Raw genomic sequence first — 27,779 nt, forward strand, 5'->3', positions numbered from 1 at the left:
TCATCACATGTCCACAATATCGACATGAAAATGTGCATCTGTCTCAAGCAACATGCAAATTATAATTTAGCAAACTCAGCTCTCCTCTCATATTTAAATACAAACAGCTATTTGCTTTTTAGCTGTTTTTTTTTTGGTTGCTGCAGGCCCACCTCCCCCATAGTTGAGGAAGCAGTGCCCCCTTGTGGCACAAGCTGGCAATACATGCCACTAAAGGCCACACCATCCAACCCTTTATGGTGACTGTTCAGATGTGCCTGATAGGAGCTAAAAAGAGCAGATACAACATGGAATGTGACTAAAAGAGACTTCAAGAAAATGCTGCCTCGTATCTCCGAGCTGCTGTGATAGTACATTCCTTTTTAGCGGTGCGGCTAGAGAAACACACAAGAGGAAAATGATGAAACACACATGCAAGCCTGTCTGTTGCAATGTGAGCAGCCCTGGTCAGGCCTCAATAAAGCAGAAAAAGGCTACCTTCAAAAAATAGTTTATTTTTCTTTGCATCGGGAGGAGTATCAGTGCGTCCTATGGCTTGTGTACACACTTCCTGCAGGGGAGGGGGATCTTGAAGGCGCGGACCCCACCCATGTTTACCAAGGAGGAATGTTTGAAGCAGCTGCTACAGGAGGAGACGCTCTCCTTAAAGAAGGTGTGAGTGAGGAATGCTACTGCTGTTTATGACTATCTACTTTGAAACATTGCGCCACTCGTGCTTTAACTTTTCAAAAAGTTTCTTTCAGGACAGGAAGAACATTTTGAGGTGGATTTGCCCCTCAGCAATCCACCCTTCTGGAACCTAAATGGAAGTATTGTTTGTGAAAGAAGGCAGAATATTCTCCAGCCGGCTGCCAATGTTTTCTACACACGGACACAGTCTGTTAGGCGAACGTCACACAAACAACACACACATTTGTCCCCGTTCTTTCCCCCACTTTCACTCCATCCGGCGAGTATGTTTTTGACTCATCCGCGACGCACAAAAGAACAAATTTGGCATCATGTGAGATAATATCATTATTCCCCCCCCGTGCATGCTACTGGGATCCAAAGCTGTCAACGTCATGCCGGAGCAGCGGTTCGGGTTGAGGGATTGTTTACCACTTTTGAGACGTGGTGAGCGGGCGCGGGGAAAATAGCTCCTCCTTATATTTGGTATAATCTCTGCACGCTGCTGAGGCGATACCCAGGTTTCTTGGCTGGAGCGCCGCCAATGCGGGACGAAGCCAACAACAGTGCAGACGGGGGTGTGGGTACAGTAGACAGACAAGTATGTCTTATCTCTTCCATCAATAGGCTGTAATCCGGTACAATCATTGGCTGAGACATCATAAGGGAGGTGAACTGAAACAGGCGGTCCAGCACGCGCGCGCACAATCACAACATTCCTGCACACATTATTTATGCAGGAAAATATATTAACATTTGCATTAGAAAACAGTGCGAGGGCCTCAGTGTAGTAAAATAGCTCTTCTGTTGATACAAATATGATCCTTGTGGGCTGTCGTATGCAAATCGACCTCAACTAAATATCGTACAATGTTCCCACGGCTTCATGGGATTAGAGGCACTGAATTCTGTGTATCCCACGCCAATAAATGAAAGCCACCTCCGCAGGGTTAGAAGATGCCGTTTGAGGGTTAAAGGAGAAAATAAGGAGCATCACGGCCTCCGAGCAAACAGTCCAGCTGTCTGGCTCTTGAAAACCTCACCTCCACTTGCGCAAGTTTAAAAAGAGTAAAAAGAGTCAAATCCAACAGGCCTTTCTTCTTTGAAGCGGTTGCTAGGCAGGACAGCTGGAACAGTGGATGGTTCTGGAAGGGAAGGGCTTCACGTGTCCAATCCAAAAACCACCTGAGCTTCCCACAAGAGGGGAATGACGGTCCATTTCACAGCATGTTGTGGTTGAAGTGGCCCCGGGAGCTCAGTCCACTGGGCCTTGGAAGATGAGCTTGGAGCAGCCCTGAGCCAGGCTGAGCTGGGTGGCGCAGAAGGGGCAGGCGGCGTGGAAGGCGTGGGTGCCGTGAGGCAGCGGGATCTCCGACCAGTACTTCACGGACTTCTTCGAGCACACGTGTCCGCACGGCACGAAGGCGTGCGTGGGGGCGCCCGTGTCCACGTAGAAGGCGGGCTCGCAGCCCAGCCAGAGCGGCACGTAGGGGCCCACCATCCTGCACATGGGGCACTCTCGCTGGGTGTCGGCCTCCTGCTCAGACCGATGACCCCAGTTGTGGTAACCGTGCACGTGGCCGCACGCCAAGTACACCCACGGCTGCTTGTCCTCCAGGCAGGAGAGGGCGCGGCTGCGTTGGATGCTGGGGAAGGCGAGGGTGTTGAGACCCACAGGGCATTGGGGCCGCGCCGCGTTGATTTCCTGCCGAAGAGCCTCCAGGTGCTTTTGGGTGGGGGTGTGAAAAAGGCCTTCAGCCGTGCGCCACAGCAAGGTCGCGCCACACAAGTCCACCAGCGAGCCGTCCTGGAGGACATTACTCTCAATCTCCACCTGAAGAGGAACAGCGCACTATTACTAACGATATGATCGATACCAGGCAGCTATTTCATTTTATTTGTAGACATTCATTCTTAAGATGCTAAAAAAAAGTAAACATTTAAAATTAGATCGGTTTACTGCTCTTTATTTGATATATTATAGGATTTTGTCACCCACTAAAAGGAAGATTTCTGCCTTTTTTTCTTTTTCTTACTACCGTATTTTTTGGACTATAAGTCGCAGGTTTTTTTTCATAGTTTGGCCGGGCTCCAGTGCGACTTATGTTTTTTTCCTTCTTTATTATGCATTTTTCGGCAGGTGCGACTTATACTCCGGTGCGACTTATACTCCGAAAAATACGGTATTTATTTCTATTTCTATTTGTTATTTAATGTATCACTTGTGTTTACCCCAGTGGCATATTCTCTTAAAACTCCACCATGAACGCCAGCTTTACAGATGCCATGTGTACTGTACAGGTAAGTAATGGCGTTTACTAGGGACGCTCGATTGATTGAAGTGCAGCTGCTGCCTGATCGGCTCGGAGGAAAATCAACATCAACTCGGCTTTCAACAGCAAAGTGGTGCACTCCAATTTGGCTCAATTGCTTCAACACAATTAATTAACAATCAATTCGTAATGATCAGTGAATGTATTATGTAATTATTATGCCCATCCCTAATGTTCACCCTGGCATGGTTGATATGGGCTTTAGTAGACGCCATTAGTCACTAGGTTGTCAGATTTATATTGTCTATTCAAGTGTACAATACAATCTGTTGGGACATGGTGTACTTGTGCAAAATTGCAAATTAAATTGAGAATGTCTCCCAAATTCCAATTCCATTCTGTGAATTTGAATTGAGTTTGGAAACAGGAAGTAGAATTCCAGTTCGAATTGAACTAAATTTAGAATTCCATGAAATTCTAATTGATCATTTCGGTGTATTTCAGAATCCCCACATTTCACAACCATTTCAAACCGTACCTAAGTCAAAATGTTCAACTCATTCAGGACATTTGGCATGCTATGTACCTGTCCTGCTAGGTGTTTTAGCAAAAAATTTTGGTATACACTAAAAGTCATGGATATTGTTACTTGGTGCTTGTCAGCATCCTAAAAGGGGAACTGCACTTTTTTTGGAAATTTGCCCATTATTCACAACCCTTATGTAAGACAAGCACACATGTTTTTTTTTCTTTATTAATTCTAACTAGTGAAAACATGCGAGGAAAAAGCCTGCTCTACTCTGGCAATAAAGCGCTTAAAAACATCCAAACACCTCCATCAAGGTTTTATATCCATGATGTAAGTATATATTTAATGTAGCACATTCATAACATGTACAATGTGCATATTTTGCTCATTTTAAGCATACGGCAGTGCATTCATTCAAAAAACACACCACAACAATCACTTTTGTCTGCTGTCATTAGGATGCTGACTGATAGGATGTTGATATATTCCCGTTTAGAGCGAGAATGACTCATGATCCTCGCAAAAAAACAAGAAGGGGGGGGAACGAAGCATCTTTTTGGGTCTTTTACGACATTTCGGATCTAAGTTAGCTGTCAAAGTGTGCCAACTTCTTAGTTTATGTCCACATCATTTCACTATCAAGGTGAGAGGCATGATTTATAATCTAGAATTAACTTTCACAAGCTCCATGCGGGAAAGCAGCTCACCAGCTTATGTCAATACAGCAGAATGAGGAAGTTACCTCTGATCAATACGCCACTAAATGTAGGTCCTTAACGTTAAGATATTATAATAACAATATCACTTATACTTAGGTAATATTTAGTCCATGAAATATAAATGGAGTATTGTTGGCACTTTTTGGATGGTGATTTATTGGGTTTTATGGTCAGAAAAGACGCAATGAAGACATGCTCCATTGTAAGCGGACTTTTATTTACGAATTAGAATGCATAAAAAAAAAAGTGTTCTTGTCTCTCATAAGGGTTGTGTATTATAAGCAAAGTTCCAAAAAAGTGCAGTTCACCTCTAACTGTTATGGAACAGTCATGGATATCATTACTTGGTGCCATCTTGCGAACATGATAACTGTTAGCATATTAGTCAGTTTTGTAGGTATAAAAATCATGGATATTATAACTTGCCGCGCCATCTTGCTGGCATTGTAACTGTTAGCGTTTTAGACAAAAGTATAAAACCAGGGCTGCTAACACTCACGCAATTGGCGTGAGCAGAAGGGCAGAAGAGGACCCTTGTTTTACTTTTTAAGGAGAAACTGCACTTTTTTTTTTAATTTTGTCTGTCGTTCAATCATTATGAAACACAATGTATGTTTAGTGCATTCTTAATAGTAAATAAATGCGTTTAAAAGTCCGCTTACAACAGAGCCTAAGGGAGCCGCGCTATTCTGCCTATAAAAGCCCTTAGAAACATCCAAACACCTCCATTAGGGTTTTCTGTACATGATGTAAGTATATAGGTAATGAAGTAACAGACATATTTAAAATAACATTTAATATTTACATATTTGGATCATTGTAGAAATATGTGGACCGTTGATTTAATAAAACTCATCACGTTTTCTTTTTCCTTTGACAACATCACTGATTACTGCTCACTGCAGACTTTATGAGACCCAACAAACATTTATCGTAATTTATCATACAATGTCTGCTGGGATTAGGATGCCGACTGATAGAATATGTTTATATTCCCATTTCAGATGAAGAATGACTCATAGTCCCTGCGGAGAAAAGGAGGTGGGACCAAGCGTCTTTTTGTGTCGTTCTCGTCACTTCCGGGTTTAAGTTGGCTGTCAAAGTGTACCAAGTTGTCGGATTACATCCTCATTCTTCTACTATCCAGGTAAGAAGCAGGATTTATGATCTAGAATACATTTACAGGGAGCAAGGAAACAGCAGACCACGCGATGTAAAGATAGGGACACACAGCAGTGATCACGTCGCCACTAAAAATAGTTTGTCTGCGTTAGCGCTTATAATAAAAATATCACTAATATTTAGTTAATATTCAAGTCACAAAATGCACTTTTTGGATGGTTATTTATCGGGTTTTATATCCGGAATAAAGGACGTCTAATTGGCTCCGCTGGGAGCAGACTTTTATTTACGAGTTAGAAAACATTAAAAAAAATACATTCGTCATGTCTTTCATAATGATTCTGAACAATCGGCAATATTTTAAAAAAAGTGCAGTTCCCCACAAGAAAATGGATAATGTGCAGTATCTGTATATTATCATGCAACATTTTGCACCTTTTTCTTATCACTACTGTTGCTATATTTATCGATGATGCCTCATTATCTTATATACACAGAACAAGACTGAGCTTTCAGACTCAAATTCACAGCATCTAAAACCAAGAAACCAGTGCAGTATCAGCACATAATGGATTATGCCTTATCTCATTATGTAATAACGTTTTCTAAACACATTTGTGGCACCACCCACTTTTAACAAAAAAAGAGGGAAATGATCAGTTTCAAAGAAATTTCCTACAAGTTTTTTTTTAACCTCACACAGTTTAATTTCTAGATGAGTAGCAGTGTGACAAATGCTCCTTCTTGATTCTCAGAACGACAGACAGAAAGCATAACTGACCGAAAAGTAACTGTTGTAATGTCTCTCCTGAAGGGATGTTGCAAAGATTGATAGACAGAAATACACCTGTGTTGTGATGCTATAATGTTTGAATGATGCTAGTTTATTTGAGCTACGCTGGATCACAGGACTTTCTCCCTCCATTCTTTGCATAGGATTGTCACTAATCATTGCAAGTCATCTGGAAATTCCAGGACTAACAATACAAGCTTTGAAAAAAGCAAGAGTTGGTGGCGCAAATCAAAGAGGGGCCATAGATACACCGTTATTGCAGATGGTTCCAATGACACAGGTATTTCTAAGCTCAATTACTGACTGTTTTTGTCATCCACAATGACTTCTGGCATACTTAAAAAAAGAACATCTATGCCTATTAAAAAAAGGGGGGTGCGAAGTTGTCTTGTATGCGGACATTGCAGGACGCGAGAAGATGATTCTGACATTCATGCTGAAAGCACCTCAACAGAATAAACGTGCACAAGATGAGCAATGCTTTGTCCTGTCATGTTCTTTGTTTTGCCTGGGTGTACTGTAAAGCAGTGGTCCCCAAACACCGGGCCACGGACCGGTACGATTGGTACCGGGCCGCACAAGAAATTGAAAAAAATAAGTTTATTTTTTTTAATTAAATCAACATAAAAAACACAATATATACATTATATATCAATATAGATCAATACAGTCTGCAGGGATACAGTCCGTAAGCACACATGATTGTATTTCTTTATGACAAAAAAATAAAAAAATAAACATATATTCAAATACATAAGCGGGCTTTCCAGATGAAAGTTTGCGGAGTGAAACGGTAAATTTTCTGTATTTACTCAATTTTTTTTTAAACTAGCTATCTTATTAATGAGTTGTGTTTCCCCCATATTGCATGTGTTTTGGGGGTTTGTGTGCATTTTGAATTTGACAAAATACCCAGGTCAAAAATTGGTGGTCAACGAGGAGATGTGTGTATCCCAGCACAATATAAATAATATTACCTTGAGCAACACAATTAATTTTCGCCACCTCATCGCAGTGTTGGCCCTGCGATATGGTGGCGACTTGTCCAGGGTAAACACCCTGCCTTCTGCCCGAGTGCAACTGGGATAGGCTTCATCATCTTTTTGTCACTTTCAAAAAAAAAAATTATATATATATATAGAGAACATAACCTTGGTGTCCTCAATGGTATAGTTAAGACCATGGTTGCATGTGTTTTTGGAATTTATGTGTTTTTGGAATTTATGTGTGTTTGGGACATTGCTGTGTTTGTCCCCGTCAGCCACTGTACTGCAGAGTACCTCTTTCTTTTAATACCAGGACCCCATTTTTTATGGGACACACACAAAAATCAACTTTTGGTACGTTTGAATAGGATGACACATAATAATATAAACATATAGGATGTGTGGTGGTACCGACGACTATGCCAATCATACATTTCCACCGCATGCTATGAAGTTTAATTCCTAAGTTTTCTCACAAGTTGGCAGCCCTGATACAACTAAAAATCATCGATATTGTTCCCAAGCGCTATCTTCTTAGAATGGGATCTATTAGCATATTACGTTTTGGAATGATAGCATAGGTATAAAACTAAGTCCTAAATAGGGATGTCCGATAATGGCCTTTTGCCGATATCCGATATTGTCCAACTCTTTAATTACCGATACCGATATCAACCGATACCGATATCAACCGATATATGCAGTCGTGGAATTAACACATTATTATGCCTAATTTGGACAACCAGGTATGGTGAAGATGAGGTACTTTTTTTTTAAAATTAATAAGATAAATAAATTAAAACATTTTCTTGAATAAAAAATAAAGTAAAACAATATAAAAACAGTTACATAGAAACTAGTAATTAATGAAAATGAGTAAAATGAACTGTTAAAGGTTAGTACTATTAGTGGACCAGCAGCACGCACAATCATGTGTGCTTACGGACTGTATCCCTTGCAGACTGTATTGATATATATTGATATATAATGTAGAAACCAGAATATTAATAACAGAAAGAAACAACCCTTTTGTGTGAATGGGTGTAAATGGGGGAGGGAGGTTTTTTGGGTTGGTGCACTAATTGTAAGTGTATCTTGTGTTTTTTATGTTGATTTAATAAAAAAAACAAAAAAACAACAACAACAACAACAAAAAACGATACCGATAATAAAAAAATAAAAAGATACCGATAATTTCCGATATTACATTTTAACGCATTTATCGGCCGATAATATCGGCCTGCCGAAAGTCCTAAATATTGTTTCTTTAAATTTTGGAGTATGGTTGGGAAATACTTCATTTTCCAGAATGCTTTAATATATCCAAGTATTCAAAATGGAGGGTATTGGTGTTTAATTTTAAAGTATTACAAGTATTGAGGCCAAAACCTTTGTTAAACATGACAACGTCTTCCTGTTACTTGGCTATAAGGAATTTATTTTATTTTGTAATTAATTTAATTTCTATAATTCCAATTCAACATCCTGCGGGGTGGAGTCAATTCAATTGAAATTCCAACTTGGAGTTTTGCACAAGCCTTGTTGACCATCAGGGCGGAAAATACTATTTAAGTAAAAACACTATATTGATGAGGTTTGAGACTATCCCTTAGAGTGCTTTAAAGAATCACTAAGCTCAGTGTCAATGTGTAGCAACCACTAACCAGTTTGCCTGGAGTCTGTGCAGAGCGTGTCTCTCTCAGGGTGTAAACATCCCCACACACTGAAATCTCTCGCCATACGCCGGGCTTGGATTCCTCTGTGAAGCCACCTTTGGGGTGCATCACCAGCACACCATTGGTTGTCAGGCCATCCATGTGACCATCAGGGTTCTTCCATTTAGCAGCTTTTTCCTGAGAGCAAGGAGGAAGAATAGCCCATGTAAACTGGAGCTGCACGATTTTGAAAAAAAAAACAAACTAAAAGTAATTGCGCTTTTCTGTCTAAAATTGTAATTAAGATTTGATTTGAGATTTTTATAATCTTATACATAAAACTGCATTAAAACTGCAAAAATAAAGAGTGAAGGAAGATGTTACTTCTGGACTGTCATTCAACATTCTTGTTTCAAGATGCCACACACTAGAACAATATGCAATAACTTACTTTAAAAAATATTTGACTTCATGTAGACAGACTCCGAGCTTTTGTCTACATCTCTTAAACTGAAGAAATAACCGACAAAAACTATACAGTGTTTATAGTGTAATTATAATATATATTAATAATGCAAGCAACCATTTAAAAGGGTATAATAATTCTCATTACTGTAGGATTCTTCACCACTGTACTGTAATTGAAAGGTAAATATATTTGTTATCCTAAATAATTAAACAAACAAACCAAAAAAATGTAAGCAAAAATGTTAAAGTGCATTGTCTTCCAGTTGGAAAAACTAGGTCGGACGTTGTCTTTTTGATTGTTGATCACGTGATCACGGCATTCTCGCTCGTTCGTCCATGTTGATGGGCTCATTTTGTCCATCTGATTTGAAGCTGATAAATTACCACAACAGGAATCGCAGGTAAAGAGGCTGTCTGTCTGTGCTTCCTGTGTGTGTAATGCTGGTGGTCTCGCTCTCCGCCCACCGAGACAAAGATTGTGGATGACTGAAAAAAGGGCTCACTGCGTTCAGGTAATTTTACTGTTAAATAAACACGCCCCGGTGCTTATAACGATGCAGACTCTTTTCCCTGTTTGAAGCAAGAGGCGAACAAATGCCAGGCTCAACAATTCTGTATGCCAAACATGTCGGTCACTCAAATGCTGGTGACGGCAAAGAAAAAAATTGCGGTTACGTTATCACACTAATTAAAACCTCAATGTCGATGATTCGGTGACGATTAATCGTGCAGCCCTAATGCGAACTATTAGATTTTCCAGTTGAATTTAATGAACATAGTATGTATTTCCAGCTGTAAGTCATTGTAAAAGGCAGAATATAGAGTTTTCAGTGTATACAATCCATCTGTTTTAGCATGACTTATTGTTTTGAATTGCACAAAGTTCATACAGGAAGATTAATAAGGTTATAAAAAATCTTACTAAATTTTCATTAGCGCACATTAATTGGCAAGTACACACTACATATTTATCTTTGAGAGTACTCTAACAAGTAATTACCCCAAGGAAGATATTCTTGGAAGAGTCAAACCCGGCTGCGTAGATACGAGCCGTGTAAGGAGGGTTGCGCTCACAAACGACCCGACAGGCAAAACGTGAGATGGTGCTCTGTGTGATGGGAGTCTCCTCGCCCTCTTGGCCTCCCGCTATGGTGTCTGTCACCACAAAGTCGATGGGACTCTCAGTGGAACGGCCAATCTATTTGAAACAAGCAAACAAACAAAAACACAAGACATGAAATAATTAACTACTGTAATGTAATGTAGTATTTATATACTGTATGTATGGTGAACTTTTCACCTCAATTTTGGGGATTTTGTGACATTTTATTGCACACACATTCATGCTGCTGTGTGGTGAGCAAAAAGGGCAGACATGCACTTTTTTCATAGTATTTATTCAGCAGCACAAGTATAAGGGCAAGCCGGTTGTATTTTCTATAATCACACATTCATAAACTGAATATTTACAGAAAAAAATATGGTAAAATAGGTTCTTTTTTATATTCAACACTTTCCTGGAACACATGCTGTGTTATTGTTTATTTGACTATGTGTTTCATTAAACACATACAATAAACATGGATGGTCATCATTCGGTCAATGTAGATTAAAAATGAGTCGTGGATTCATTGTGGGGGCAGTTAACCGCTGTCAAAAAATATGCAATATATATTAAAATATTTTCTTTTGAAATGAAAATATTTGTCTTCCAACTTAGTGCACACACAATACAAACATGCAAGTGCTAAATCTAATTATTTGGTCTTGATAATCCATTTGACTATTTTTTGTAATTAATTGAAACATGCATTTTTGTGTTCCTCATCATTCCCTCAATGTGCTCTGAAATGCACATGTAATTTTGTTTAAAACACTGTCAAAGGCTATTTAAAAAATCTGCAAAAATCTTACAGGAATGTTTTTTTTTACCTGAAACATGTCCGTGTCTTTATCATAGCTGTACTCCACCACCACTGTGTGGTTCCGAGACAGCGTGTATGAGATGCTGTGTTGGCCTTTAGAGTTCACGGCCTAAAACATAAAACATAAAAAAACAACTTACCACCACAAAAGTTACTGCATTGCATACTTAATGGTAACAGCAAGGTTGTGCATTCATTGTAAAGACAGGAAACAAGCTTCAATGTTTATGTGCTTAAGGTTTTCAAACAAGAACTTCTTACGCAGTCATAGCGTTGCTTCAGGCGTCAAGTTACGACTAAAGGGAACAACAAACCCAACGATACATTGCTGCACTTCTTGGCATCTAGTTCTCTTCATGACAAAAGGTCTGGAGCAGAAGTATGTGGAGGAGGAAGCGAGAAATGTGTGCAAGGTAACACTGCAACAACAGGGACAATAAACCGCCCACTGGCCTCAGTTAGCACTAGCTCGGCGACCCTCAGCACTGCCTCTGTGCAGCTTGGATGCACTCAACTCACTGACATGTTACCACATGCAACTATCATCCTGCTCTAATCTACAAATCCGCCCCCTCACCCCAAACAACCAACCCCCTCTTTATCATGTGCGGGAGCAGAAGAGGGAGAAAGTGGGTCAACGTGCCACCACTTTCAAGTTGTAACAACTGTCATCGCACGTGGGCTTCCCTCACAAACAAATGGTGTTACACCTGTTCAACGGCAAATAAAATGCAAGCAAGAGATATTTTTTATCCGTCAAAATATTCATGCACAGAAATTAGTGCAAAGATTCAAAACTAAGACTACAGGTGAAGACTGGAATAGGAGGCTGGCATCATGGGAGCTCTTTGTTGTGACTTCATCACACGTTCACATGGACTTTCATTTGTAAATTGGTCCCTTTCATTTTCACACGTGTCGTTGAAGTCCTTGTTGACATCCATCCATTTTCTACCGCTTGTCCCTTTTGGGGCACGCTCTCCAATTTGACCTTTGGCCAAAGGCTGTGAGCCTTCCATACACTAGGGGGCGACAAACCTCGAGGGTCTTACGGATAACATACAGTAACTTTCCACATCCATCCATTTTCTACTTGTCCCTTTTGCGGTCGCGGGGGGGTGCTGTAGCCTATCTCAGCTGCATTCGGGCGGAAGGCGGGGTACACCCTGGACAATCCCATATTGTTGGTAATATTTTATTGTGTGTTTAAATGACGTCTGCCTTTCTTTTGGACGTTAAAAAAGCCTCCATTTATATTCTGTCCTTTCGAATAATCAGTTAGTGAGTGGAACTAATAAAAATGGATAAAATCCGGCCTGCAGTTCAGTACCGGGAACTTTAAGTACTGCACGGTTTCGGGAATAGAGTGCACATGAGAGCGGCGGTGTGTGGATGTTCTTTTATGTTTGGTGGCAAACAGCAGATACTTTTTATTTTCTTTCAATTAAAATGATGATGAGCATATTTGAGAAAAAAAAATTCAGGTTATGGCATGCAGAAAACTTTGTTTATATAAATATTTTTTCCTGAAATGCGCATTGGGGCTATAAAGTTTGGTTCATACAATTATTCAGTCAATTAAAACAAACCTATTGATAAATTACTCATTAACATAATTGAAAGCTGAAGCCCTAATATGGACATTCCATTCTTATGTCCCTATGTAAAGTATGAATAACTGTGTTGACTGAGGATATTTTTCTCCCTCACTGAAATACATTTGAGAGACATAATACTTCACGGCTACGTTCACACCGCAGGGTTTGGTGCCCATTTTGGAATTTTTGTTAAATCCGACCTTTTTACTGCAGTCGTTCACATTGCCAAACAAAAAGATTAAAATATTATGTGACTTCATTGTATGTCTAAATAAAACGGAATGAGTCATTAAACTGAAGCATATTCACACAAAATGTGACGTGGTGTTTACGAGAGTAAACACCGCCCCAATTCATGTTGGTGTCAGTCGTGTCCCATTTGTGAGAATTTCAAGGGATTTTTGCAACTGGAGTCAACATTTTTTATGAAGAGGGCAAGAATGTTAGCTATAGTAGTTTATGTGGCAGCGAAACAATTGTTTGTACAAGGGAGCGTGTGGGTGAGGAGGCAGAGCAGTGGGACATTGACCTAAGTATATGTTAATCACTTCTAAAACATTATCTTTTCACCACTGACCGCTTTCTGCTTCTTTGTCCACCATTTAATTTTGCGCTGGTTTGTTTTGGCGAAAAATTGTGATATTGGTCACCTTAAGACAGTGCTTCTCAATTATTTTCTGTTATGCCGCCCCCCTTACTACCCACTATAAATAGTATTTGTCTATAAAATTGTTAAAAGTACACCTCTGCAGAACATTGTATCCTTATTAACATTAAAGAAAACAATAAAACATAGATCACCTTAAAACAAATAACTTTAATAGTTTGTAACTGAAAAGATTTAAAGCTCAATTTGGTTTCAATTTGCCTGAAATTAAAAAATTATATATCCTTTTTTAAACTTTAAACTTTGACCGACTTGAAGACCACGTATTGGTCTGATGAACGTGACCTGATCATTCTGATATATATCAGATTTATATTCACATATGAAATAAGCCTGGGTCTGATTAAAAAAAAAAGGAATCGAATGGTATACATTGATGTGAAAAAATCAGATACTGAACATGTCACATACGGACAAAACAAATTGGAACTGACCTGTGGTGTTAACATAACCTTTATGCTTTCTACCGCTGTTATTGTTGTTTTCGACTAATCGCAAACAAAAAACTCACTTCTGTTTTCAACTTTAAGTAATATATTGTATGAATGCACATACTGTATATAGTCTATTGTTTACACACTATTTAGCCATAATTACCGTAATTTCTCAAAAGAGGTGAGGGAAATCATTTATTTTAGATGCATCGCAATTCGGACATGGAAGATTATAGAATCCATTAGTAAATTTGAGTAACTGATAATCGATGTACAGTATTTATTGTAAATAAAGTAATGCAGACAGTTACAATTTGGCTGACTGCAGCTAGCCACCTGAACGAGAGCTCCTTTATTATTGGGCACTTATGGTCCAGTTTTGCACACATTTTCTTAAATACAATAAATGTGGGAATTCATTTAAAGGTTTCTTACTCCAAATAAATTGGGGTTTTTTAAGTTGCAAGTGATAAACGCTTATTTAGTGGAACAAAAAGTAAAACTGCATCATTATACATAAATTAATGATGCATCATAATACATTTTTAATTGAATCGTAGCTCCTGAATCATAATCGAATCATGAGGTGCCCAAAGATTCCCACCTCTATTCAAATATCATAAAATTGTTCCTCTGCTTTAATTTGAAAAACACGCATTCAAATCGCCTCTCTGCATAAGCGTTACAACTGGTCGTACACCTGATCGACCCTAAAATGGAGTTGGCACTCGGCATAAAGCAAAGACAGAAAGTTCAAGAGAAAGGTATTTCAAGTTAATTAATGCATTTCTTGTTCGAGTCCATGAACCCTAATTTCGACATTACTACCAACAGTAAAGAAACTGGACTCTAAATTGTACATACTGTAGATGAATGTGACTGTGAATGATTGTTTTTATTTGCCCTGTGATTGGACCTGCTAATTTTCACTAGCCTGTCAATGAGCTGGTCTGGTTTACATTAGCATTAAGCTAGCAGCATTAGAGCCAGCCTTCCTCTTGTACAACTATATTGCTTTTTTCAGTTTATTCCAAACTGTATAATTCATTTTATGTGATTCCTACATGTTAGTGCGCTTCATGCGTAAATTGATGAACATTCCTTTGTGTACTTAGTTTTTCAGTGACTTCATTGTGGTGAATACAAATAAACCACCTCAAGTATATTTCCCTCATCTATAATTCAAATAACTCTTTACATTTTGGCAAACTAAATTCCAACAATAAGGGAGGGCAACGTATGGTGTAGCCAGTGTTTCATTTCACAATAAGCAGCATCAATTGAAAAATAGAGTAAAACAATATAAGAAAAAATATACGTTATTAACGTTAACACATGTTTTTTTGAATATACAGTACAGGCCAAAAGTTTGGACACACCTTCTCATTCAATGTGTTTTCTTTATTTTCATGACTATTTACATTGTAGATTGTCACTGAAGGCATCAAAACTATGAATGAACACATGTGGAGTCATGTGCTTAACAAAAAAAGGTGAAATAACTGGAAACATGTTTTATATTCTAGTTTCTTCAAAATAGCCACCCTTTGCTCTGATTACTGTTTTGCACACTATTGGCATTCTCTCGATGAGCTTCAAGAGGTAGTCACCTGAAAGTGTTTTCATTTCACAGGTGTCATAGTTTTGATGCCTTCAGTGACAATCTACAATGTAAATAGTCCTGAAAATAAAGAAAACACATTGAAATGAGTAGGTGTGCCCAATCTTTTGGCCTGTGCTGTATGTAAAACATTTGTTTGGCCTTTTTAAATAAAATATATGCATAATTGCTGTATAAATTATTCATGACATCATAAATATGACATGTTGAACACATCCCCACCACAACTCTAGCCACGCCCCCACCATCACATATATATTGACAATATGGGGAAAACCATGATTGTTATTTATTTTATGTTATGTATTTTTAACTTGCATCCTTGTAGGTATAAACAGCCCTCATCTTCTTTGCTTGTGAATTTAGTTATATTAGTAAGCGCTGCACCGTGGTCCTCCACAGAGACTGGCTCATGCGTAGGAAGCATGCTCCTATGATAGCTCGATCGAAGTGTTTACGTGCAAAAGGGAACAGGTTTTCAGATGCACAATGCAGGTATGTTAAAACAAATTTTTTTTAAAGTGAGAAACAAACTAATTCAAAGGTGTTTACACATGTTTTTAAAAGCGAGTCTCAAGCCAAGTTATGCAATAGTTTTACTTATTTAAATGTACTCAGAGCGGGCTAGTAGACTTCTGTGGAAAAGTAAATAAGGCTCACTTCTCTCAGCTTCTTTCTGCTCCTCTCTAATAAGGCTTCTCTTAAAATAAAGTTTAACATGCTACTTTTTTCTTTTGGGCTATTTTGGACCCTTGTGTAGGGCTTGGAGTCGAAGGTCAGCCAACTGTGACAACTTCCTGCTCAGCTCACTCTCATGGTTCTGAGTTTGGCTGGTAGCAGCGTGTGTGGCAGGGACGCAAAAGAGGAGGTGGCGTTAATGCGAATGTTAACATGTTTCTTACTGTTCAAAAAAAGACAACGAGAGAAGCAACTAGCAGAACAAAACCGTAAGAGTCGAGTTCCACATGGTGAGAGTAACATGAGCCTGTGGGCCTTTGGCCAGGGAGCTTAACTACCAACAAGCTAGAATATTGGCCTCCAGGAGGTGCAAAGGTAAGCAATTCCTCTGTTGTTTTTAGCAGTGCTGTTCAGAGACCAAAGGCAGGAATGCAGGAGACCCAACGTGTTCTACTGGACCAAGCGGTTTCTGGCAGCCTCTTAGGAGAAAAGATAAGCTATGAGGCCTGGCAAAGAACGAGTGTTAGTCTACTGGAAATGTCAACATCGAGGTCTGCAAACAATATGGAAGCCACGATACACATTCCATACTATTCAGTGAGCAAAAGTGCATACACATGGGACTACTTAAGGACTTAAACCAAAGCAGATCTCACTGGTGTCTCACCTTGCTGTCTTGGGGTGTGTTGAGGATGTGCACTGTGCTTGGCTTAACACCGTTGGCTTTGGTCCTCTTGTATAGCGCAAATCTGCTTTTCCGTCTACCGCGATCTCCATTGGGCAGAGAGCCATTGTACCTGTCATTGATGGGGGTCAAGGAAAGGACAGCACATTCACGTTAAACAAATTGTAATTAAACAGTTTTGGAGTAGCATTAGGATCTGTCAAAAAGGAATAACAGGCATAATTCTTGTAATCATATAACAAGTAAACCGAGAGAATTAGAAACGTTCGCTGTGTTCGAAAAGAAGCTTTGCCAAGCTTCGGAAATCTAGCACACCCTATTAGCAAACTAAGCAGTACCTTGGAAGCGCTTGCTTATTACATAATGCACTTTGTGATTTGCTTTAGTGTGCTCGGCGTAAAGTGCAGCTGTTTAATGTGTGTCCCGCTTCCAGGAGCAGCTTTTGGGATGCCTGTCAGGTTTGACTGAAATAACTGGAGTACACTCCCTTGTAGCTGTTCTTATTAAGCCGCTAACACGAGCAGCCTTTTTGGAAGCCTTGTTTGCTCCGATATACCTGATCCCATCCAGGTGCACACCAACGGTCATCCGCAATCCACCAACTGATTCATACAGCTGGGACACCCCATGCTTTACTCCCATTCAACACACACATGACCAGAATGACATCTTGACATAAAAACAAGGGCATCACATTGACAAACTCACATGGTGGTACTAATTATGGGATTAAACTGTGAATACGTATAGCTAAACATGAGTGAAGCTTTAGCAGCAAGGAACTCCTACTGACTTCCACCTGTCCCGCATGTCCCCACACGGCTGACCAGCGGTGGAAACACATGGTCCTAATCAACCTACAGCGCAAAGCTGGGTTGTAGGAGAAGCCACCCACAGAGACCTATTGAGGTAATGGATGAAACTATGGACAACACTAACAAGCTATAATTTCATTTCATGTACAGAGAGACTGCAAGAGATCAAAAAAAGTATGTCTTGTGACTTGTGCCTTATGAAAATGCACCAAGGCAGCTTTTGGGGTCAATGTTGATGATGTGCATTTACAAGAAAAAGGTATAAAAAGGTCATAAAAAATATTTCTTTATTTAAACTATTTTACCTAAAATATTTATTGAAGCCATAAAGTGTGTTTTATCCAATTACTCAAACAAATTAATGGATAGATTATTTGATTACTAAAATAATCGATAGCTACAGCCCTACTAGACGTCACAAAAACAAACACACACACTAACTATAACATATCCTGTTGCTGTGCCTGCAGTATTACGCTACATCAGGGGTCGCCAACCCGTCAATTGCGATTGACCAGTCGATCTTTGGGACCCTACCGGTTGATCGCGAAAATATTAGGAAAAAAATATATTAATATGACATCAATGACACCTCCACCCGGAGAATCACCAACAGACCCCCCAAAAGGCACGCCTTTTGACCCCTGAACACGCCCGCATGCCTCTGCGTCTCTCTCTTCAGTCTAACATCAAGCCGCTCGTGCGCAAAGGCAGTAATGTATGATAAAACAAGGTGGCAGCTAAAGAAGGACTTTTTTATTTCGGGTGCTGACGTAAAAAAACATGTGACTCGTGTCCCATATGTAACCAGAGCAAATATACTACAGTACTAAGACTATAGTGGCCATAAACGGTTAGCTTTTACAGCAGGGGTGCCCATAGTGCAGCACAGGGGCCATCTGTGGCCACTTAATTGTCTTTGCCCCGAGGCACAGAACAAAAAACAACAAAAAACACCAGCAAAAATTGAGAAAACAGCAAGAAGGACAATGAGAAATGTTGACATCAGCCAATAACGACACAAAGCTTTGTCTTAAAATAAAAAAGAGAAAACAAAACAAAAAAACGCACACACATTATATATAATACACACACACACACACACACACACACACACACACACACACACACACACACACACACACACACAAATAAACATAGTTGACGCAGGGGGTAGATCTTGCTTTGGTTTTGGCTGAGACCAGGGATCTTGGGCTCGAAAAGTTTGGTGACCACTGCGCTACACAGTCTCCACTTTGCTGTACCCATGTGTTTGCTGCCCTTATAGCGTGCAATTTATTCTGCACTATTATTTAGCTCCCAATATCTAACATTAAATAACACATATTTTCACTAAGGCACGATTCTATCATTGTCAAGTGACATGCTTTTGCAATGTTGTGCTGCAGTGATGATTGTTTTCTTTTTGTTATAACTTCTGGCACCAGACAGATTTTACCTTACAATTCTTAGCAGCGGGGAATAGAGCCTTTGCTATATCACCCATGCAGGCTTCCACCAGCAAGGTTGTACGTTTACAAGACAACGACTTATTCAAAAGGACTGTTTTTCGTTTGAAAAAAACATTAATATGAATAAAAACTAATACCCAGTAGTTGGTAACATAATTTTTTAAAGGAATAGTTCACGTTTTTGATTGTCATATTCTGGATGTGAATGCTGCTAATTGTTGAAAAACTTTGAAAAGCACTTGTACAGCATTGATTTCTGCCATTCATGTTTTCACTGTGACATACCTCCTGTCACATTCCAGACTGAACACATAAAACCACTGTTTTTAAAGGCTACCATTTAAGTGTTTAGACTAAGCATGTGCATTTGACTAAATATCATTAATGGTTGATTGGTTGATTGAACAATATGAGCTCCTGTTTTGATGCTAAGGTCATATTAGGCAGAAAATTGTTGCCAGAAAATGAGGTCTGCATGGATGTAGCTCAACGTAGACCTGAAAAACCTGAGGTCATGGTCTGATTTAAGAAAGTGCATCCTCTGCTGGCTATATCCAATTCCATACACTTTACAGAATTTCAGGATCAATTACTTAAGTGAATGTCACAGTGAATCCCTATATTAGATGGAAACAGTAACACTTTAGTTTGGAAAAACACCCACTTTGATACCCTTTTTCAAACCAAAACTTGTTAACAATCGTCCCACACAACAGTGTCTCGTCTTGTGTAAACAACCCCTTATGCTAACATGGAGGGGTGTTACATCCAGGGAGTGAGATGTGCTGTGGAGTTACAACCGTTATCCATCTGGAAGGGTAAACAAAGGTGGCACTTGGGTCAAATGATGTACACAGAAGGCCAGAGCCTCATTTGCATCTAAGGCAGCTCAATCTAAACTAGAGAAACAAATCTCTGATAGGACATTGCTAGATGAGAGTCAGCCTAAGGGCACAGTGAGTTAAATGAGTCAACTGACTCAAGCTGCCAAGGCGAGGAGAATCTATCTGATTGAGATGAGCTTGCACAAGAGTTGCAGTATTAGGTCAATTACAGTCTTAACATTACTGCAGTAGCGATAAAAAGTAAAAAAAAAAGACACCAGCTCCAAAAGGGCATCTCCACAATCAGCGCCAGAGATGTCCCCAAGTTGATTTGTACACTTCCTTGACAGAGTAGCTCTTAATGGGAGAGATGCACAAAGCTCAATCAATAGGGCCAGTCTCCCTGCCACAATGGACAGAGGAAGCTGAGCCCTGATCAATCCATCCTTTCATTTCCAGGATGCCCACACAGCCAGCCCCCCTCGCCGACCAGCACCGGTTGAGTCGGTGCAGTCAAGAGACTGGCAAGCGAACTAGTCATCGCCGTCATGGAGACAAATCACCGAGGGAGCTGCTGCTCAAACAACCTTTGTTCCACATTGTCAGGTCGCTTGTCTGCCTCCAGTTTTGCTATCAATGGGATGGAAGGTGTCGTCACATGTTGTAATTATACAGCCGCCAAACGTGCGTCTTTGTGTCACAGAAAAGATGAAAAAGTATCAAATTCAAATATGCCAGACGGTCCTCCAGGGGTAGCACTTTTTGTCCTACTTACTCAGCTTCCGACCGAGGTGTGTGGGAGGTGGAACGAGATACAAAACATCTGTCACAACTTCATATTACACCATTTATAAACTTGATATCATACAAGACTAAAGACACATTATTGGTCAGGGTACTCAGTGATGATACAACACATTTTTACCATCTTCAGATGCCCTCCATGCCTTATAAAAATAACTTGTTTGCTTACATAATTTAACTACTGCACAAATACAGAAGGAACAGGGGAGAGATCCACAATATGTTTAGATAAAAACGGTACAAAGTTTGTGCTCATAGCTGTGAATGAGGCATATCCTAACAGATTAAATGTGGTAAAAACCATTATATAACATTTTTGCAAGCAGAATGAATTGGGCAAGTTTAGTCAGGATCAGTGGTCTGGCAATTCAAATATTTGTGTCCCTAACCTGTGCTTCAGTAGCCATTTTAGCCTGAGAGGCCTGTAATAATGCAAAAAGTGTACGCTAGCATCTTTGAGCAAGTTTTCGTCAACCTCTGTCTGTTGTGTGCACCAAACAATACAATTTAAAGCGATAAATATATGGTTAATTGACAAAACAGAATAGTATAGCCTTTATATGTAGTCATCATTTCTACCGTTTGAGACTTTGTATTGAGAATTGTTCTGACAGGAAAAGTACTGCACGCAGGTAACCCAGAAACCTTAAGGTTACAGCAAACAAACACATGTGTAGCCCTTTATAGGTCAACAAACCATACTTGGTACTCAACTTAAACCACATGAATCACAACATGGCAGTTGATCTGTGGGACTTTTCTAAACCAAATCACAAAAGATAAAAAAAGATTGTGACTATACTGAAAAATGTTCAATTAAATAAACAAAAAGTACAACATACCGTATTTTCCGCACTATAAGGCGCACCTAAAAACCACAATTTTTCTCAAAAGCTGACAGTGCGCCTAATAACCCGGTGCGCTTTATTACGATTCATTTTCATAAAGTTTCGGTCTCGCAACTTCGGTAAACAGCCGCCATCTTTTTTCCCGGTAGAACAGGAAGCGCTTCTTCTTCTACGCAAGCAACCGCCAAGGAAAGCACTCGCCCCCATAGAACAGGAAGCGCTTCACCCGCCCCCATAGAACAGGAAGCGCTTCACCCGCCCCCGGAAGAAGAAGAAAAAACGCGCGGATATCACCGTACGTTTCATTTCCTGTTTACATCTGTAAAGACCACAAAATGGCTCCTACAAAACGATCCGGTTCATAAAAAGACGCAATCTCTCCATCCGCACACGGATTACTACCGTATTTCACAGCAACTGAACCGCACTGTGGAACGGGAGCACGTACGGTGAATATTCGCTCCACAGGGAATGAGAAGTCATCCTTCACTGTGGTTCTAGCTTGCCATGCTAACTTCCACCCATCCAAAAGAGACCTTTCCAGCCGGCGTCATCATAAAAGCTAACTCGAAGGGATGGATGGATGAAGAAAAGATGAGCGAGTGGTTAAGGGAAGTTTACGCGAAGAGGCCGGGTGGCTTTTTTCACACAGCTCCGAAGGCGAACACACCTTCACTAAGACGGGCAGATAGCGCCGGTCGACATACGCCAACATCTGCCAGTGGATCGTAAATGCCTGGGCAGATAGTTTCGGTCACAACTGTGGTCCGACCTTTCCGGAAGGCAGGATTCACAGAACTGCTGGACAACAGTGACACTGACTCCGGTGACTTCGACGAGACGGAACCGGCCATTTTGGATCCCGTATTCGCCCAACTTTTCAATTCGGACACCGAAGACGAAGAATTCGAAGGATTTACGAATGAAGAATAACTTCAGAAGGTGAGCGCTATGTTTATTTTGTGTGTTGTGACATTAACGTTCGAGCAACATTATGTTGCTATTGTTCTACACCATTTTGAATTTTACTATGTTTGTGATTGCACATTTGCGTACATTTTGGGACAGAGTTGTTAGAACGCTGGTTTTCAATATATTATTAAAGTTTGACTGAACTATCTGACTGTTTTTTTGACATTCACTTTAGCGCAGCGTTTTTTTGACATTCACTTTAGCGCAGCGTAGGCGCGGCTTTTAGTCCGGGGCGGCTTATTGGTGGACAAAATTATGAAATATGTAATTCATAGAAGGTGCGGCTAATAATCCGGTGCGCCTTATAGTGCGGAAAATACGGTACTTTATATTACTTTTTCAAAAAACACAGGCAGGCGACTGCGTAAAATAGGTGCCTGTTAAAACAATTATTTAGGTAAATTATCACTATTACAATATGTTGTACCCCCCATAGCCAAGAAGTAGTCTTGGCCTACATTCTTTCCTTTTTTTAGGCACACAAAGTCTTTTAAACTGTTAAGTATTGTGTCTGTTACACAACAGCATTTTATCGGTCTCTTTTTATCAGTATCACATTTTTTTACAACTACAACAGAACTAATATATACAAACACATATGATACCAGTATTTAGTTGTTGTTTTTTTAATATTAGTGACGTAGATGGTTACAAGTACTGCTCAAACACCGTTTGCCCTCCATGTGAGGAGTTGCTTTTTTTCCACTAGACTTAATATATAAGAGGAGGCATCATTCTTATACATTCTTACACAGTACACACCCCCAGCACAGTCTCTTCAGCCTCCTACCATCAGGCAGACGATACAGAAGCCTGAAATTCAGGACTACGAGACTGACAAACAGTTTCTACCCACAGGCCATCAGGCTTGTGAATGCTAGACACCCCCCCCCCCCCGCCCCCCCCCCCCCCCCCGTTTTACTTTTGTCTTTTTGAACAATAGACAGCTACCATGACCACCCCCAAACTGTGAACCATCACTGTAGACACTTTTCACCTTTGATCACTAAAGACACTTTAACTGCTGCTGTGACCAAATGTCACCTCCATATTTATACTGTTGACTGTCAATCAGAATGTGCAATAATGTTATGTTACTTACTGTGCCTTGTATATACATTTTTATTTTTATTTTTTATTTTTAGCTAAGTACCATGTGACTTGTTGAAGGGTGGACTAGCAAAGTAAGATTTTCATTGTACGGCAAACTGTCTGTTTAACTGTGCATATGACAATAAACAATCTTGAATCTTTTCTGTAACATCCAGGAAGAAATTTTGTGAGCCTGCTTGAAAAATGTCTCATCTATGACCTGTCATTCTTAAACCTTTTTATCAAGTAAAACATTAGAAAAAACCTGCTTCTCGATGTATCACTATAATGACAAACATTAAAAATACAGTAGCTTAGTAAGCCTAAGTTTTCATTAAAAACATGACAGAAGTTTTATTTCAGAAGCATATTTAATATTTTTTGCCATTGTAACAGTTTGAACAATAACACTGTATTTAAATATTAAGTGATTCTTTGGCGTACTACTAGATGGAACCCGTATCCATTAGTTTGAGAATCGCTGAGCTACGTGAAGACACCTAGAATAGTTTGCAATATTTAAGGGTTCTTCACGAGGAAACCTTACAATGTATTAAATGTACAAACTGCTATAAAATGGTATGAAATTGAGTAGATAGCGAGTTATAGTGATGTCGGGAAATCCCATATTTTTTACCAGTTTTACAAAGGAGATTTCCCATATTTTGAAATGCAAACGTTGATGCTCTTCTGACCCGCAGAATTAGACACTCGTAATGAAGGTGTTTGTTAAATCCCCCGTTGTTTGGTCCTCAAAAATAATGTCCAAAAATTACTTAAATCCTTGTGAAGCTGTTTACTGACACATCCTATTCATGTTTATTAAATAACTTACTGCAAATTAATATGGGCTCCAAATATTGGTTACCAGCCTCCTTGAATGCTAATAACCGGTATTGGCCCTGAAAAATCTGTATCGGTCAATCTCTATTTTTTATTATCAAATTTAGAGGAGTTGAAATTGCTAATGCTAATTGGTAGTATGCCCCAGCTATATATGGCAAATCCAATATGAATTAGCATTTTGATTTATTTAAATTGATTGAAACTTTTATTAGATTGCACAGTACAGTACATATTCCTTACAATTGACCACTAAATGGTAACACCCGAATAAGTTTTTCAACTTGTTTAAGTCGGGGCCCACGTAAATCAATTCATGGTAATTGATTTACATTGAGCTAGCACATTTTGAGAAGTGGATACTTGCTGTACTTTGAACACCGCCTTCTTGCTTTGTCGGCATGAAAAACATGTACCGGTAACATTACCTAGAGGCAATCCGACTGAGTCTGCTCTTGAGTGCATGACTTGCTTGTTTGTCGTCAAGTGTTTAAGCCGGTCCCGATTCTGCAACTGGACGTGACATGTCAAGTGCAACAAAAAGGTATCCAAACATGGTACCGTTTGATATTACGTGAATCGGTAACCGGTAGTACTGACAGGATTCAGTCGGTACCTGTAACTTTTCAGGTTTCAGACCCCCTTTTCACTCAGGTTTGGTAAGGACTACATTCACACTTGACCAAACTGTGCGAACAGTTCAAACACTCTTAGTGTGTATTAACAGCACCAATAATGAGTGTGAATGCACCTTTAAAATACAACATTGCTTATGTTTATGTTCTGATGTGTATTGTAGAGAAGTTACCATGCAAAAAAAGGGGAAGGACCACAGGAGTTGGGGGAGGGGGGGTCACCTCCATCCACTTCCGAATTCCTGAAACCCCATGCATCCTACTTTTGAGGTGGGAAGCTAGGCATAACTAAAGTCGTTTTGGTGGAATAAACTCCAGTCCATCTCCATGTCATCAGCATGTTTCGCCCCGATTCCACTCCACTCGACCCGTGGCGTATGGAGCAAGAACAGAACCTCAAAGGTACACAGTACCTGTAAGTGTGCACGTGTCCCGTTCCACGAGTAGCGTGATCGCGTGACATCATAAACACATATTCCCCACAATTACACGTCATGTTTACTTTGAGAAAAATGTATATTATTAGAAAAGTTGCCGACATAAGTTAGCTACGCAATAGCACTGTTGGGGAAACTTCCTCCGTCTATATAGCGTTTACATGGCGCTGCCAGTGTAGTTGAACAATACCTTCGTAGTGTTGATGAAACAGAAGAATTAAAACTCACCCCAACACGACCAGCTCGCCATATTGAACAGGGTCTTTGGAAGGGGCGCAGTGCTCCTCTTGGCTGGACGAAAACATGAGGCTTGTAGCTTCACAGTGCGGCGTTCACGGACCCAAAAGCACAAATATAGCCACACACCGCCTTCGAATAAAAACCCCAAACACGCTCTTAGTTCATATCGTTTGTCCCACGAACTGTCTTAAGACGCTAGCGAGTATCCGTTCTTCATCAAACATACGTAACCTCTTTGCTTGTTTTCTGTGACATGGCAAAAACGTAACTTAGTTGGCGGTTGAACGTGCTCTGAAGCGGATACAAAAACAGCAAGGAGCACGGCCGGAATGTACCATTGGCTTGTTCTTCACTTGGACAGGGGGGGGGCCGCTTGCCGACTATTTTTAAAAGAGGTGGTTTCGACCAAAGTAAGGCATGTATTGTATTTGTGTACCATATTACGGTTTATACGACACAGTTTAACACTTATATAAAAAAACTACACCATATATTTTAATATAAACCTTACATGTAGCCCTGTACCACCCCTCACTTGATAGGCGGCTCTCGGTTTATGTTATGTAAACAATGAGTACAATCTGGTGCTTTTTGAAAGGACATAATGAGCATATTTCTGTATCAGCAGTTAAATAAACATTTCAGTCAAATACATGTTTTTTAGACCCTTGGCCCCACATGTGAAAAGAGGGGTAGATTTACCACAAAATATGAATTTTAATACAGTAAGAAATTTGTTCAGATATATGTATACACATAAGTGTGTATATACGTGTATATCACACACACACACTTATTTAAATGTGTGCACATTGTATACTGCATGCTTCATACCAAAAACACAAGGTTTGCGGGGAGCCATATTGTCAGTTCTATTAATCTATTCCTCTTTTTATCTTTCACTTGTGCTTTTTTCCTCATTTGTGCTGTTTATGTACATAAATAAATGACAATGGCCCGTGGGCCACACTTTGGACACCCCTCGACATTTTGATACTCATACTTTCAGTTACACAGGCTGTCTTTGTTTCTTTAATCACTTATTACACATTCTTTATTATTGTATTTCCCGATTACAAAATAGAAATATAGTAACATTTTGAAACATATTTTTGTCCAAATTCTGTGATGACTGTGTTCTGGTCTTGGTTACAATTGCATTATTTACATTGTCTACTTGCTTCTGCCTTTTTTTGCCCCTTGGAGACAAGTTTTTTTTTAATTAAATAATAAAAATTTTTAAAAAAGGGTTTTGAGACAACATTCTTTAAACCTTATGGATTTGATGAACAGATAACACTGCGACTTTGAGAAAGTGAGATACTTTAGTGGTTCCCCTTGTAACATTCCACATGACTACTTGTCACGCCTGTCTGATGAATGAACTCCATTAAAACTTTGGAAGGCTTGTCTGCACTTTATGGCCCATGCACCTTGTTTTCACAAGAGCTTGCATGGCTGGAGGTGCCATTGCTCCTTTACACCCACAGCCTTCCAACAAGTATTGCCTCCTCTTTGAAAAGGTGTTCAATTACAAAAACAAGATGGCCCCTTGCTCGTGCTTTACCATTTCCATGTTAGATACAGTAGTTGTCCATTAACGGTATCAAAAAGGCGGCCTCGGCATCTTGTACAATGATTTAGGCCATAAGGGGGCTGCCGATGATCATTTACAGCTCTTTTGTCCCCATTTTCTACTTGCCATTGTCTGTGAAAGAGACCACGACAGTCTTTTCTGTCTGCCTACTTGCCCTCCCACGTGTGTGTTGATCAAAGCTCCCGCACATACCACACTGATGGAGAGCAGATGCAGGGAGGGGACTTGCTTTGCTGAATGTGCACTGGCTGTATGTGACTGCAGATCTGTGCAGGCAGGAGGAGGAGCCAAATGTTAGAGCCAGAGGGCCTATAGTGCAACCAGCTACATTGCGTAATTGAGGGTGAACACTGGTGACGTGGTGACATGAGACTACCA

At 39.9% G+C, this 27,779-nt stretch overlaps 1 protein-coding gene across 1 annotated transcript; it reads right to left on the bottom strand.

Moving 5' to 3' along the window:
* Positions 1 to 474: 474 nt before the first annotated feature.
* peli2 (pellino E3 ubiquitin protein ligase family member 2) lies at positions 475 to 26,135 on the bottom strand. Its single transcript, XM_061968807.2, has 6 exons — positions 25,793 to 26,135; positions 16,805 to 16,934; positions 11,147 to 11,248; positions 10,215 to 10,412; positions 8,756 to 8,944; positions 475 to 2,503 (listed from the first exon to the last, which is right to left on the bottom strand). Exons 1-6 carry the CDS (start codon positions 25,867 to 25,869, stop codon positions 1,925 to 1,927), a joined length of 1,275 nt encoding a protein of 424 aa, XP_061824791.1. The 5' UTR covers positions 25,870 to 26,135; the 3' UTR covers positions 475 to 1,924.
* Between the last annotated feature and the right edge of the window lie 1,644 nt (positions 26,136 to 27,779).

Source organism: Nerophis lumbriciformis, linkage group LG08 (genome assembly GCF_033978685.3).
Source record: "Nerophis lumbriciformis linkage group LG08, RoL_Nlum_v2.1, whole genome shotgun sequence".
Classification (NCBI taxonomy): domain Eukaryota; kingdom Metazoa; phylum Chordata; class Actinopteri; order Syngnathiformes; family Syngnathidae; genus Nerophis; species Nerophis lumbriciformis.

Coding starts and splice junctions, on each gene's coding strand:
- peli2 (XM_061968807.2), bottom strand. CDS start 25,869: ATGTTTTCGTCCAGCCAAGAGGAGCACTGCGCCCCTTCCAAAGACCCT. Junction 10,413..11,146: donor AAGACACGGACATGTTTCAG/GTAAAAAAAAAC, acceptor TGTTTCAAATAG/ATTGGCCGTTCCACTGAGAG. Junction 2,504..8,755: donor CACAGACTCCAGGCAAACTG/GTTAGTGGTTGC, acceptor GTTCCTCTTCAG/GTGGAGATTGAGAGTAATGT.